Source organism: Natator depressus, chromosome 5, assembly GCF_965152275.1.
Source record: "Natator depressus isolate rNatDep1 chromosome 5, rNatDep2.hap1, whole genome shotgun sequence".
NCBI classification, from domain to species: domain Eukaryota; kingdom Metazoa; phylum Chordata; order Testudines; family Cheloniidae; genus Natator; species Natator depressus.
The window spans coordinates 117,931,569-117,945,016 of record NC_134238.1 but is presented as its reverse complement, the minus strand read 5'-3'; the positions used below and the strand labels follow the sequence as shown (position 1 = coordinate 117,945,016).

Sequence of the window (13,448 nt, the reverse complement as noted above, 5' to 3'; positions counted from 1 at the left end):
TTATTAACATTATTGTTATAAAGGCTTAGAAAGCAACAGAGGGCACTGTTAACAAGTTTTCCTTTAACTGTTTTTCTGATTGGTAAAATATTAGTTGTATGGATGCCATTCCCTTTACATATAAAGGTTAATCCTGCTCTGAGAGTTATGCCATTAATTTGAATGGGAGCTGGATTAGGCCCATAAAGCAGAATAGTGCTTTATGGGCCTAATGGTATCTTATCTACCAATAAAAAGGTAAAATAAAACTCTTTAATTGTGCCCATTATATCTGTTTACTCCCTGACTCTGAGGGATCTTGTTTTGCCTGATGAGCAAAGTACTATCAATAATACATCCAGTAGATCAGCTGTTACTGCATTCTCCCTCAACATAGCTACATGGAGCTCATGAATACAATCAGTATGCAGTATACAATATGCATTTGAGTTAATTCATTAATTAAAGTAGCTTGAGATCAAAATACACCTTTCCACAGCTCTAGGCATGCCAACATAAATTAAAATATCGCATACAAGACAGCCATTGCAACCAATCCATCCCATAATAGAACCCAGCTATAAAATCTGATTCACAAAATAACTAAATCCTCTTTAAAATGAACAGACTTAGAGCAGAAAACGTACTAGCAATAATAAAGGACTTCAAAAAGTGCCTATAGTGTGTTTTCTCTAACATTTCAACACAGTTATTTTCTTGGCATCTTTTTCAATAGGACCTGGAGTGAAATCCTGGCTTCACTGAAGTCAGTGATAAAACTCCCATTGACCTCAGTGGGGCCAGGATTTTAACCCAGCTGGAACACTTGCGAACAAGGAGGAAGGGACTTCTTATGCAGTACTAAACATACACCCTGCATACTTTAAAGCAGTGATAACCTGATGCAACTATCTTGTTTCTTTTAGCTGCAGAATTATGATTTGTTTTTCACATATATGTAATTACTGATTACTATGAGCAGTTTGCAGTCATATTGAAAAGAAATGTTATTAGCAGAGACATGTTTTAGTAGCAATTTTCAAAAATACTGGACCATGACATGAACTTGAAAGATATAGTTAGCACGAAGGGCCTGAGTCTCCTCAGTTTTACTCCAGTTGGACTCCATAACACCAATGGAGTCCTAAGTTACACCCAGGTAAGTGAGAAAAGAAGCAGGCACAAATTCTGTACTATACCATCTAAATATTCTGTCTCATTTGTACTGGAGTGCCTCACATTGCCATATGTTTTTGGTGCATTTTAGTGCTCAGGAATATTTAAGATTGAGTGTATTGGCTACAGAGGAAGCAGACATAGCGTAGGCAAACATTTTTCCACCAAGAAACATCAAAATGTAGCAGACAGCTCTGCAGTAAACACAGTATATCTATTTAGTAATGTATGTGCGGGAAAGGTAATTTTCTTTGTACTGTTTAAAGGTCACTGGAATTTCTCTTGTTGCTCCTTCATGTTCACTGCAGTATTTCACAGAGAAGCAGACGGCTAGTTCAAATATATGCACAGCTGTCAATGAAATCCAGTGTACCAAGTACTGGATGTACGTCTCTACCAGTCATACATTAAGAGTTACTGGTTGTGTATCTTTGGTTGCAGGGATCACCATGGGGAGGGAAAATAATTATGAGAGGTACCTTTTGATCGCTACCAACTATGCTTCAGCTTTTACCAAGTGGCATGGAAAATACCTTTCCAAAGATAAAGCAGCATTTCAGTTGATGACGGGTGCCCAATAATAAATGTAAGGGATAGTTATTTATTATCTACATCACACTGGGCACGAGCTGATTAAGGAAAAAGAAACAAGAGGTTGTGTGTCAGTCAGGCTGTAGTATTGCCGTACCTCAGGGGAATTTATAAACTATCCCTATGCCAATAATAGTATTACACATTTTAAAAAAAATGAAGAAATACAGAAGAACTGAAACAGACTGCATTAATGACACGGATTCCTGAAGCTCACATATTTTGACATCAATGGCGCACCACCTTACACACTCACACCAGGGTGTCAAGGAGCCCCCTTATTCCCACATATTGATCCAGCATTGCTGGTCCATGCAAGGATGAGCAGCTGCTGTAGGGGCCACTAGTTCCCCTTGTGTAGGCAAATAGTGTGTAAAGCCTAGGATCTGCCCCCCACCCCCCAACATGCCAACCACTGCTGTTGAGCAGGCATGGAGGGGGAAGCAGGGACTGAACTGTGACTCTTTGAATCACACCAGGTTTGGGGTAACTTCATGGACTATCCCTTAGAGAGTTTAAGAAAAAAAAAACCATGATAAAGAGACCAGGTAATAAGTGCCCATGGAAACCTCAGTTCAACTGTGCTAGTGCAGGAGGCCCAGTGTGTATTGGAAGAGCGTGCAGATTTGCGAGTGATGAGGATGCAGGGAATTGCCAGCCCCACTAGCCAGTTATCAGTGGCCTAGTTCTGTGTCAGAGAATTACTGAATTCCAGGGAAGGGGTTGGGAGGTGACCCCACTTACATTGACTCTGCACAGCAGCAGAGTCCCATTGGTTTGTGCCCGTGAAGTCAACAGGCAATTTGATGATTTTGCAGACATTGCTCAGAAGAAACCCAGGACTGAAATCGCATGTTTTCTCCCCTTCTTTCTGTAGCTCCCCTTATCAATACTCCTCTGGAAACCGTGGACGCATTAGTAGAAGAGGTCGCTAAATTCATGTGTGTAGTGGACTCCTACCCTGAGCCAGAGATTACCTGGACACGTAACAACATTCCCATCAGGTAAGTATGAAGTACTATGACAGCTCAAGGGGACACCAATTAATCTAGAATCAAACCAAAACTAAAAGTTTCAATTCAGTTCAACCGTCCAAACTGAAATATTTCGATTCCAGAATGTCAAAACATTTCATTTGTTAGGAAATGTTGAAACAAAATGTTTGGAATCACAATTTTTAGGCTGGTTTCAGAGTAGCAGCCGTGTTAGTCTGTATTCGCAAAAAGAAAAGGAGTACTTGTGGCACCTTAGAGACTAACAAATTTATTTGAGCATAAGCTTTCGTGAGCTACAGCTCACTTCATCGGATGCATTCAGTGGAAAATACAGTGGGGAGATTTCGAAAGCTTATGCTCAAATAAATTTGTTAATTTTTAGTCTATTTCCATTCCATAAAACATGTGGATATTTCGACTTCTTATCCCAGTCAGGATTAAAACAAATTTTGAAATACCAGAATTTTCTGCAGGATGGAAATTCTGATTTCCCACCAGCTCTACTAAAATGTAATACCGAGGAACATAGCAGGACGTAAAATTTGTAGGGCTGAATTGAAAACTATGGATGAAAAGCACCAGCAGAGTGCCAAGTATGTCTTTAGCATGTCCTTGATAGAACAGCAATGTCACAAGCTGTGATCCTGTAATAGGGAAATAAATGAGGTTACCTGTTGTGATTCCAGACAAATTACTGGATCAGATTTTTTGGCAGGAGAATCACAAGCGTTTTCCTATGAAAAAGACATTTGTGACAGCAGAAAGAAACGTTGCCTAGGTGCATTTTGGTGAAAATCTGTCGTGAGGGGAAAAATGAGCAGAAATAACATGTGCGGGAGTTCTGTACGTTAGAACACGGCACAGATGGGATGCATTAGCAGATGCTTTTTAAGATAGTCCCAGAGTGCTCGGAGCATAGTAGCTGAGTACTCTATTCCACTTTGTGGTAACAGATGGGAGAAATAAAGTGCCTAGGTATTCGTATATGCTTCATAGGGTTGTTATGTAGGTTCCTGGAGCCATATCTCCATTAAATATATTTGCAGACAGCCAGCTACCTGTGCCAATGCTTGTCAGATTTTGTGCACAAGTCAGTATGACGTTTGTTGTGTATCCTTGTGCCACCATTTTGGGAGGAGTCAGTTTTTTTTTTTCAGGGGGAAACAAGTGTTTGAGCAGCATCAGCCAATGGGGGAGCACTGGGATGGTTTCTGTCTCAAGGACGGAGGCAGGATGTCTCTCTGAGGTCTGCTCAGAGCCTGTGACTATGCCCCTTTATATGGTACAGCCTGTTCTCCTCAACTCACTGGTCCTGCTCTAAGAGCCTGTGTAGAGTCCTTTCTTCTCGTTTTGGGGCATCATGCAGTCACAGCACTCCCACTGCACAAGCCATGTTGAGAAGGAAAGTGTCCTTGCATTCTCCCCCACTCTGCCCCGAGTCTGGCCCAGAGAGAGACGCTTACTTAGGCATCGAGCTTGTTAAAATATTTTCACACGAAACTCCCACTGACTTCAGTGGGAAAACGAATCTGCAGTAGACCCAATGCTGACTGGTAACTTTGTGGACTAGTGAGTGCTGGGGGTGGAGCACTCTAAGGGTCCTGGCCGCATGTCAGGATATTATTGTGTGTCAGGTTTTTGGGCGTGGCCCAAGATTCTACATTTTAAGAAAACAGTTTTGCTTCATTGGGGTGAGCTAGTTAAGGGGAGGGTAAGACTATGACTGGTTTTATTTGGGGATTATTATTTATTATTTAGTGCTCACAGAGCGCTTGGCACTGTCCAGCACACAGAATGTGCCAAGAGTGCTTATCCACAGTGCCAAGCACTGATGCTTAATACTGGTGGAAGAGATGTCGGACAGGGAGTCAGGAAATCGGTTGTCTGTTCCCATCTCTGCCATGAGCGTCTTGCCTGAACTTGGGTGATCCTATTCTTAGCCATATTGGAGTTATTTTCAATGTGGTCATGTGGGTGTATATCAGAGCAGAATTTGATCCTTGTTATTCTTTAGGTCTCATTTCTGTATATGTTAGAACTAATTTCCCTATACGGCCCTACACATTTGAATTTGAAGGAGCAGTCATATGACTGAGTCTATTGCTGGCTATGCCACCACAGATTTCTTGTATAACTCTAAGAAAGCAATTAACTCTGTTCCTCAGTTTACCCATTTACAGAACAGGGATGACATTTCTCTGATGAAAGGGAGCGTTGCAAGACTTCATTCATTTGTGTTTTCAAAGTACTTTGTGAACCTTGCATGGAAAATGTCCTGTAATAGCAAAGTAGTATTATTCCTGCCTTGTGAACATAGTAATAGATTAAAACAAGGTTTCTTTGTATTGTACACTGTCACACATCATCACTATCTACCAAAGCATCATCTAAAGAAGAATGATGGGCTGTGCTTTGGAAACTGTTCATTTCAGGGTGGTAGGGAATATTACTGTTGTTGCTATGGTTACATTTTGCAGACAATCTCTTGCAAAGGTAAAAAATAGTCCATCCACTTTTAACCTTGGATCAGGCAAATTCCTTTACATTCTCTGTTTCACATTCTTGATCCTCCCTTGATTCTCTTTCAGCGATGGGAAATTTCATTTTGTTTAAAAATAATCTGTATATACATAAAGTGAGACCTGTTTTAATTGTGTAATTTGTACATTACTCAGGGTCTGCTTGAGGATGACTTCTGAGAAATACTCACGAGACTCCAGACGGGTCATTACTGCAGGCAGATTTGACTGTTTGTGCGACCATTTTAGAATATTAAAAAAAAGTCCTATCAATCTGTTTAAAACTGCATATGTATATCCACACAAGATTTTAGAATTCATGCTTCAGTGACTGCAGGAGAACTGTCCTCTTTAGCCCAAATCTCAATCTTGCAAGAATTGTACTAAAGCCCCCAAACTGTGCCAAGCATCTTGCAGAACAAGGGCCTAAATCCGCATGAATAGAATCTTCAGATCAAACCACCTATCTTCTAGCTCCTCCTCCATCAATAAAACTAGCATTGAAGGGAGAAACAGCCTGGGGGATGCCATTTATACATCAGGACTGGGGTCACATCATCCCCAACCCCCAATCCTTACAGGTCCACACACCTTCTCTGAGAGTATACAGAAAAGTAGACACTAAGTGGTACACTATCTCCTTCTCCAGTAACTCAAATCACCTTCCCAAAAGGTGTATCACTTTGATACTAAATTAGACAGAGCATGCATGTTTTACACAACTGCCAAAAAATCCTCTAAAAGCCTATTTTTGTGCGACCAAGCACATCACTTTCTTTGTTCTTCTCCTGGTGTTTCTGCAGCAGAAACAAAATAGCTTTCTCCAGAGCAGTCCTGACATTCAGGGTCGGTGCTGGTGGATACAAAGTTTTGGCATGAAGACAGGGCATTACATAAACTGAAACTATTTCAACTAACTGCACTCCAAACTCAGGGAGGGAGAAATATTTGCTAAATGGAAGAGAACCAAATCAATGGATTTGTAAAAAAATCAAACGTCACAGACGCTAATTGTTACACACAATACATACTGATTATTTTATTTTTGAAAGCTTCTTCCCTTGCCAAGGCTCAAGGACACTGGACAGACAGATAACTTCAAAACAAAACAATATGTAAACAATTGAATGCAATGGGAACAATGCCAGAATAAGGACTGATGAGATTAGATTGCATGCAGCTCCTTATGTATTCCTTGTTTTCTAGGGTCACCGAATATTGACATATATAGTAGAGTTTTCTGCCTTTAGTTAGCTGCTGGCCGACTAACTCAAGGTAGCTAATACATTCGTAAAGCACAGTGTAAAGCCACACATGTTTGCATTAGGACCTGCAGTATGAACTTCAACTATGCAGACATTACTTGGGGTAGCATTTCCAACAGAAAACTCGATAGACTAGGGTCATAGGTTAGAATCCTGAATAACAGGAATCCACTGCTTTGCACCCTGTGTGGTTGTTTACACCTGGGTGAGTGTAGAATGCTCCCATTCTGATTTTGTAGTATTTTCCCACTCCCCTTGCACATGTGTAAATGATGATACAAGGTGCCAGCCAGCGGAGAGCTAGGCCCCGTGCTTCTGTAGCACTTTCACTCCAAGAATCAGAATGGGCTTTACAAACAGCACTGAATTCAGTCTCACAACAATCCCGTTAGGTAAGGAAGGGTCATTATTTCCTTTCTATGCTTAAGGAAAGTGAAGCACTGAGCAGGTAAGGTTACATTTTTGAAAGACATTGCCTTAATTATCGGAGGCCCACTCTGCAACCAATGGGGCCTGATTATCAGAGGTACTGTTGAGTACCCAGTGGCGTTGTGGCTACTCAGTACCTCTGAAAATCATGTCCTTGAAAATTAGGGCCTAACGCACACGTCCTCAAAGGCATCTAGGTCATTTCAATTGATTTCAAATGGGAGTTAGGTGCCTAAATATCTCTGAGGATTTAAGCCTACGTGACTTGCTTAGGAAGTCAGTAACAGTCATACAGAACCAGATCTCCTGACTCTTATTCCTGTGCTTTAGTCATAAAACCGTCCTTCCTGAGCACTATTTAGGGTTTGTATCTTTCACCCTACTTTGTAAACTCCTACATTTTCCTAGGGAGAACTAGGAAAGGCAACTAACCAACATCCTGAAACTATTTATTGGCAGTTATGACACGTCAGTGTGTGCTAGATGGGTTTATTTAAATTGTGGTTACACAGAACAGCTGAGCATAAAAACTTTCCATTTGCTCACCTCCTGCTTCATTGTCCAACCAAAGCAGTAGTGTGGAAGCTTTCCTGGTACTCAGACAGCCAAGATAGTTTTATAATGCTGCCAGGGCAGTTCTGGTAACATGTCTAATTCTCAGTAAACCCACTGAAGTGTAGCTACTCACGACATGTATCTGGCCAGCATACAGATCAGACTGCAAAGCTTAGTTTGATGAAATTGCTATCCTTGAAAAATACTGCTTTAGTCTCACAACATCTTCTACTATGGCTGGCACAGTCTCCAAAACATATACACTAAATCACACACCTATTCTACAATGCAGAAATCTGTATTGACTGCATCAGACTCTGTTATTTTTCTGCTTTGTACTTTACTGTCCCATACAGGGGCACCTTGTGCCCACTGATTTTAAGCCCTCGCAATAAGGGTTTGATTACTTGCTTAACACAGCTCTCTGGCTGTACTGCATCATGTGAACTAATGGCACTGTGTGAGTGATTAATAAAAATAAGTACGGAAATCTGTAATGTACTGTTGTTCTGTGACAGCCATAAGGGATGCAGTAAAAAGGGAAAATTATCAAAAATAAATTATTCATATATTATGTATTCATATAATTATATTGTATTATATATTACATTTAGTGCTGATTAATCACAATTAACTTACGATTAACTAAAAAAATTAACTGCGATTAAAAAAACTAATCACAATTAATCGCACTGTTAAACAATAGAATACCAACTGAAATTCATTAAATATTTTTGGATATTTTTCTACATTTTCAATTATATTGTATTCTGTGTTGTAATAGAAATCAAAGTGTACAGTGCTCACTTTATATTATTTTTTTTATTACAAATATTTGCACTGTAAAATGATAAACAAAAGAAACTGTATTTTTCAATTCATCTCATATAAGTACTGTAGTGCAATCTCTTTATCATGAAAGTGTAACTTACAAATGTAGATTTTTTTTGTCACATAACTGCACTCAAAAACAAAACAATGTAAAACTTTAGAGTCTCAGTCCCACTTCTTGTTCAGCCAATTGCTAAGACAAATAAGTTTGTTTACATTTAGGGGAGATACTGCTGACTGCTTCTTATGTACAATGTCACCTGACAGTGAGAACAGGCCTTCGCATGGCACTTTTGTAGCCAGCATTGCAAGGTATTTATGTGCCAGATATGCAAAACATTCATTTGTCTCTTCATGCTTCGGCCACCATTCCAGAGGACATGCTTCCATGCTGATGATGCTCGGTAAAAAAATAATGTATTAACTAAATTTGTGACTGAACTCCTTGGGGGAGAACTGTACGTCTCCTGTTCTGTTTCACCTGCATTCTGCCATATATTTCATGTTATACCAGTCTCAGATGATGACCCAGTACATGTTGTTCATTTTAAGAACACTTTCACAGCAGATTTGACAAAATGCAAAGAAGGTATCAATGTGAGATTTCTATAGATAGCTACAGCACTCGAACCAAGGTTTAAGAATCTGAAGTGCCTTCCAAAATGTGAGAGGGATGAGGTGTGGAGAATGCTTTCAGAAGTCTTAAAAGAGCAGAAACTACAGAACCTGAACCAAAGAAAATCAACCTTCTGCTGGTGGCACCTGACTCAGATGATGAAAATAAACATGCGTCGGTCCGCTCTGCTTTGGATCGTTATCAAGCAGAACCCGTCATCAGCATGGATGCATATATTCTGGAATGGTGGTTGAAGCATGAAGGGACATATGAATCTTTAGTGCATCTGGCACGTAAATATCTTGCGATGCCAGCTACAACAGTGCCGTGTGAACACCTGTTATCACTTTAAGGTGACATTGTAAACAAGATGTGGGCAGCATTATCTCCCGCAAATTGTAACCAGACTTGTTTGTCTGAGCAATTGGCTGAAGTAGGACTGAGTGGACTTGTAGGTTCTAAAGTTTTACATTGTTTTATTTTGAATGCAGTTTTTTTTGTACATAATTCTACATTTGAAAGTTCAACTTTCATTATAAATAGATTGCACTACAGTACTTGTATTAGTAATTGAAATATTTTAGTACTAATAAGTAATTAGTAATTGAAATATACATTTCTTTTGTTTTTTACAGTGCAAATATTTTGTAATAAAAATAAATATAAAGTGAGCACAGCACACTTTGTATTTTGTTGTAATTGAAATCAATATATTTGAAAATGTAGAAAACATCCAAAAATAGTTAAATAAATGGTATTATATTATTAACAGTGCGATTAATTGTGCAATTAATCACAATTATTTTTTAATAGCTTGACAGCCCTAGTTATAATTAATTATATATGCAGTGACAACCATCCCAATTGTGTCTCCTGTATGCTACTGGTAATTTTCTTTTATATTTTGCTCTCATTTAGATTCTGATCCTGAGCCTATTGAAATAAATGGCAAAGCTTACACTGATATCAATAAGATCAGGCTCTTACAGAGCTTCAAACTGAGGATCCAATCTTGATCCCTTTGAAATCTATAGTAAAACTCCCACTGCCTTCAGTGGGGTCCAAAGTTCACTCCTGGGCTTCATTCACTTCAACAGAGTTAGTCTGGATTTACACAGGGGCAACTGAGAGCAGAGATAGCTCCTTATGCTTAAAGGTGGGTTTAGCGGTATCTAACTTCACTTTTGGAAAGCTGAGCCTATAAAATCGTAAATGGTGAATTTAGACTTATGATGCAAAATATTTTAAACATTAAACGAAAACAGGGCAAATAAGGCTTTGGGGGTTTAAGCCTGCTTGGCAGAAGAACCCCTCTTTCAGTGACATTTGGCAGAAGCAAAGGGCTGTTTTCATGAACACAGTTGTAAAAGGTCACAGAAAGATGTAAAACTCATAAACTGATGGCTATAGGATATTTGATGCAATCCGGAGAAATCTTGCACCATTAAAATGACTGCAAAGTTTGTTATATTTTGCAGTTTTGCAAGGAAAACCACAAAACAGCCCCTTCCTCTCCCCTAGGAATTTTGTATTGCTACACAATAGTTAGTCTAGCAGACCACTTCTCCTTCCAAAACATGGAAATCTTCACAGCTTTGTGGTGGCCTTAGGAATTTCCTTTCCTTCGCTAAGACCGATGGGCCAGATCCAGTTGTCATTTAAGTTATAACCACATTCAGATCTTGTAGTCCTTATTAGAGATGGATGGCAAATTTTTATTCTCATGAAAAATTACCAAAAATTTTTTTTTCTGGTTTAAAACAAAATAAAAACTGTTTTGGATGCCAGAAACTTAAAATTGCTTGGCTTTTTCTTACTCAGAACCTGAACAATTTTGACAAAACAAACATCTTTTCACAAAAATTTCCATTTAGTTGAAAAGACATTGTTTGTCCAAAAGCTGTGATGAAATATTTTCAACAATGTGTAGCTCTTATACAGACAAATCCTCATTGAAGTCAAATGCCCCTCAGCTACACTCAAAATATGACTTCGTTTGGTGAAGACTACTGGAGATTCAAGTGGATTCAAGGTTCTGTGCTTGTCTATCCACTTCAGGATAATAGTCCTAGATACTCAACACCTATATTTCACAGTGATTGATATTATAGAAATACCACAGATTAGATAAAAGAGTGTTCAGAACTGCTACTAAATTGGTATCCTTACATTTAGAAGTTTCACCATTTTAGGAACCACGAGACAAAGCTAAACTTGAAGTGGGTTTGATGACTTGGAATGAGTTCAGATTTATACTGTACATCTTCTGCTCTTACCAGCGTGTCACTGTATCCTGCAGGCTGTTTGATACACGATACAGCATACAAGAAAATGGGCAGCTTCTGACCATTCTCAGCGTAGAGGACAGTGATGATGGAGTATATTGCTGCTCAGCTGACAATGGAGTTGGAATGCCTGCAAGAAGCTGTGGGGCTTTACAGGTGAAAATGAGTAAGTGGGAGGAGCCCTTTCAACACAATTAAACTGAGTAGATGATAAAAGCTGATCTCTCCTTTTGAATTAATCTAGCAGACGCTTAGGACTCCATTCTGCTGCTATTTGTGTAAGGGGACTGTTGCCCCCTTACTAACATTCAGTGGGGGTGTTTTGGTTGGCTAGCTCCCAGTACTAAAAGGGGAAGGGTCTATGGGGAATCAGGACCCTGAGACTGATAGTCCCCAGGAACAGTGGCGAGAGGCCAGTGCTCCAGGTCAACCTGATTGACAGGATGGGCAGGCTAATCAGAGAGTCAGGAGGCCCCGTCCTCCGTGTGAGCTGGAATTGCCAGGGTCAGACAGAGTGGGGCTGAGCTAAGGAGAAAGCAGGGGCCCAAGCTAAGCTGGGGAGCAGTGCTGTGCCAGATCCAGAGGGACCAGAAAAGCAGCCCAGGGAGAGCAGACCCTGTGCTGGGAGCAGAGCTGCAGCTCCAAAGCCAGAGGCACAGCCCAGAGAGAGCAGACTTGCCCTCGGAGGAGAGCTGCAGCAGCCAGAGCCAGAGGGGCCAGAAAAGCAGCCCAGGAAGCAGGTCAGGGCTGGGAGCAGAGTCACAGAAGCAGCCTGCAGAGCAGACCTGTGCTGGGAGCAGAGCTGGAGCAACCAGAGGCAGAGGGGCCAGAGAAGCAGCCCAGAGAGCTGGAGGCAGAGCAGCAGCTGTGCAGAGACCGAGTGGTGGAGCTGGGGCTGGAGCGGTCCGGAGCTGGATGCGGTGAGCAGCTGAGGAGAGCGAGGGGGACCCTGGGCAGTGGGCCCAGCACAGGGAGACGCCTCAGCTAAGAGGCTCTGCAGGCCAGGCTTGGATCGTAACCCCGACAGGGCGGGGGCAACACTGGGAAGAAGGGTCCTACCACTTAGAGCCTGAGAGCATGTGGCCACCACCAGAGCAAGTGTCCAACCCACAGCATCCCTGCAGCACAGCTAGGGCCTGAGAAGAAGGCCTGGGACTTACAAGGAACAGACTGTGAACTGCCCTGATGTTCCAGGGACACTGTTTGTGATGTTCCCTGCCACAGAGCGGGGTGATGTGTTTCCTTTAACCTTTCCCATTTTTCCTTATTCTTTTTAAAATTAATTGTTGATTTAAATAACTTGCATTTGCTTTAAATTGTATGTAATGATCAGTGGGTCAGAGAAGTGCCCAGTGCAGAGAGAGTACCCCGGAGTGGGGACACCCTAGCCCCTGTCCTAGGTGACCACAGCAGGGTTGGGGGTCGAGCCCCCCCAGGAATCCTGGGCCCAGCCTTGTTGGGGTTACGAGGACTCTGCCAGACAGGAGAGTGGAAGGGAAGCCCTCAAGGACAGGGAGGCCACTGGGTAAAGGAAGGGGGAGTGAGGACTCAGATCCTTTCGCTAGCCCACTTCACCGGGGTAGTACAGAAGCCAGGAAAGTTCCCCACAGTAGCGGGACTATTCCCCCGCTTACATATGGAGAAGAAAAAAAAAAGCTTTCTTTGCACAATATGGACAATTTACAGTCTCACATGATGCACTTTCAATTTTTGCATATCTGTATGCACACCTCTGGCTTTGCATGGGGTTTCTACATCTGGCAAATGTAGTCAGTGTTTCCTGCATACAAGTGACCATGTTTGGGTCTTTGCTTATGCATATGTGTTGACCATATTCTTTGTTCTGACCATCCAATCCCTAATGAGTTCCCCAGCTATTTCTTGACAGACAATAATAGAAACCCTTACAGTACCTGGACGGAAAATGAGAGAGAGAAAAAATTAGCTGCCCAAGCTTCAGGCACCAAATGAAATTTCCATGGTATGTTCCTGTGACTCTCAAAACCGTAAAGTAGGGTAGGTTTATCTTTCCTGACTGTCAACCATGGAAGACTGTTATAATGCTTCACAGATCAAAAAGGCTATTCCTCCCCAGCTGACATTTTCACTGTGGAGCTCATCTAGGAAATTGCTGAGGACTCATCTTAAGATCCACCCCCAATGGACAGAATGATGCCCCTACCACTGTGGCGCATCTCCGCAACACA

At 41.3% G+C, this 13,448-nt stretch overlaps 1 protein-coding gene across 1 annotated transcript in view; it reads left to right on the top strand.

The window, feature by feature from the left end:
- Nucleotides 1-13,448, top strand: part of MUSK (muscle associated receptor tyrosine kinase) — an 84,970-nt gene that overhangs the window by 2,064 nt on the left and 69,458 nt on the right. The window contains exons 2-3 of the mRNA XM_074952110.1: nt 2,624-2,750; nt 11,256-11,407. Coding sequence (XP_074808211.1) covers nt 2,624-2,750; nt 11,256-11,407 — 279 coding nt within the window. The remainder of the gene's footprint in view (nt 1-2,623; nt 2,751-11,255; nt 11,408-13,448) is intronic.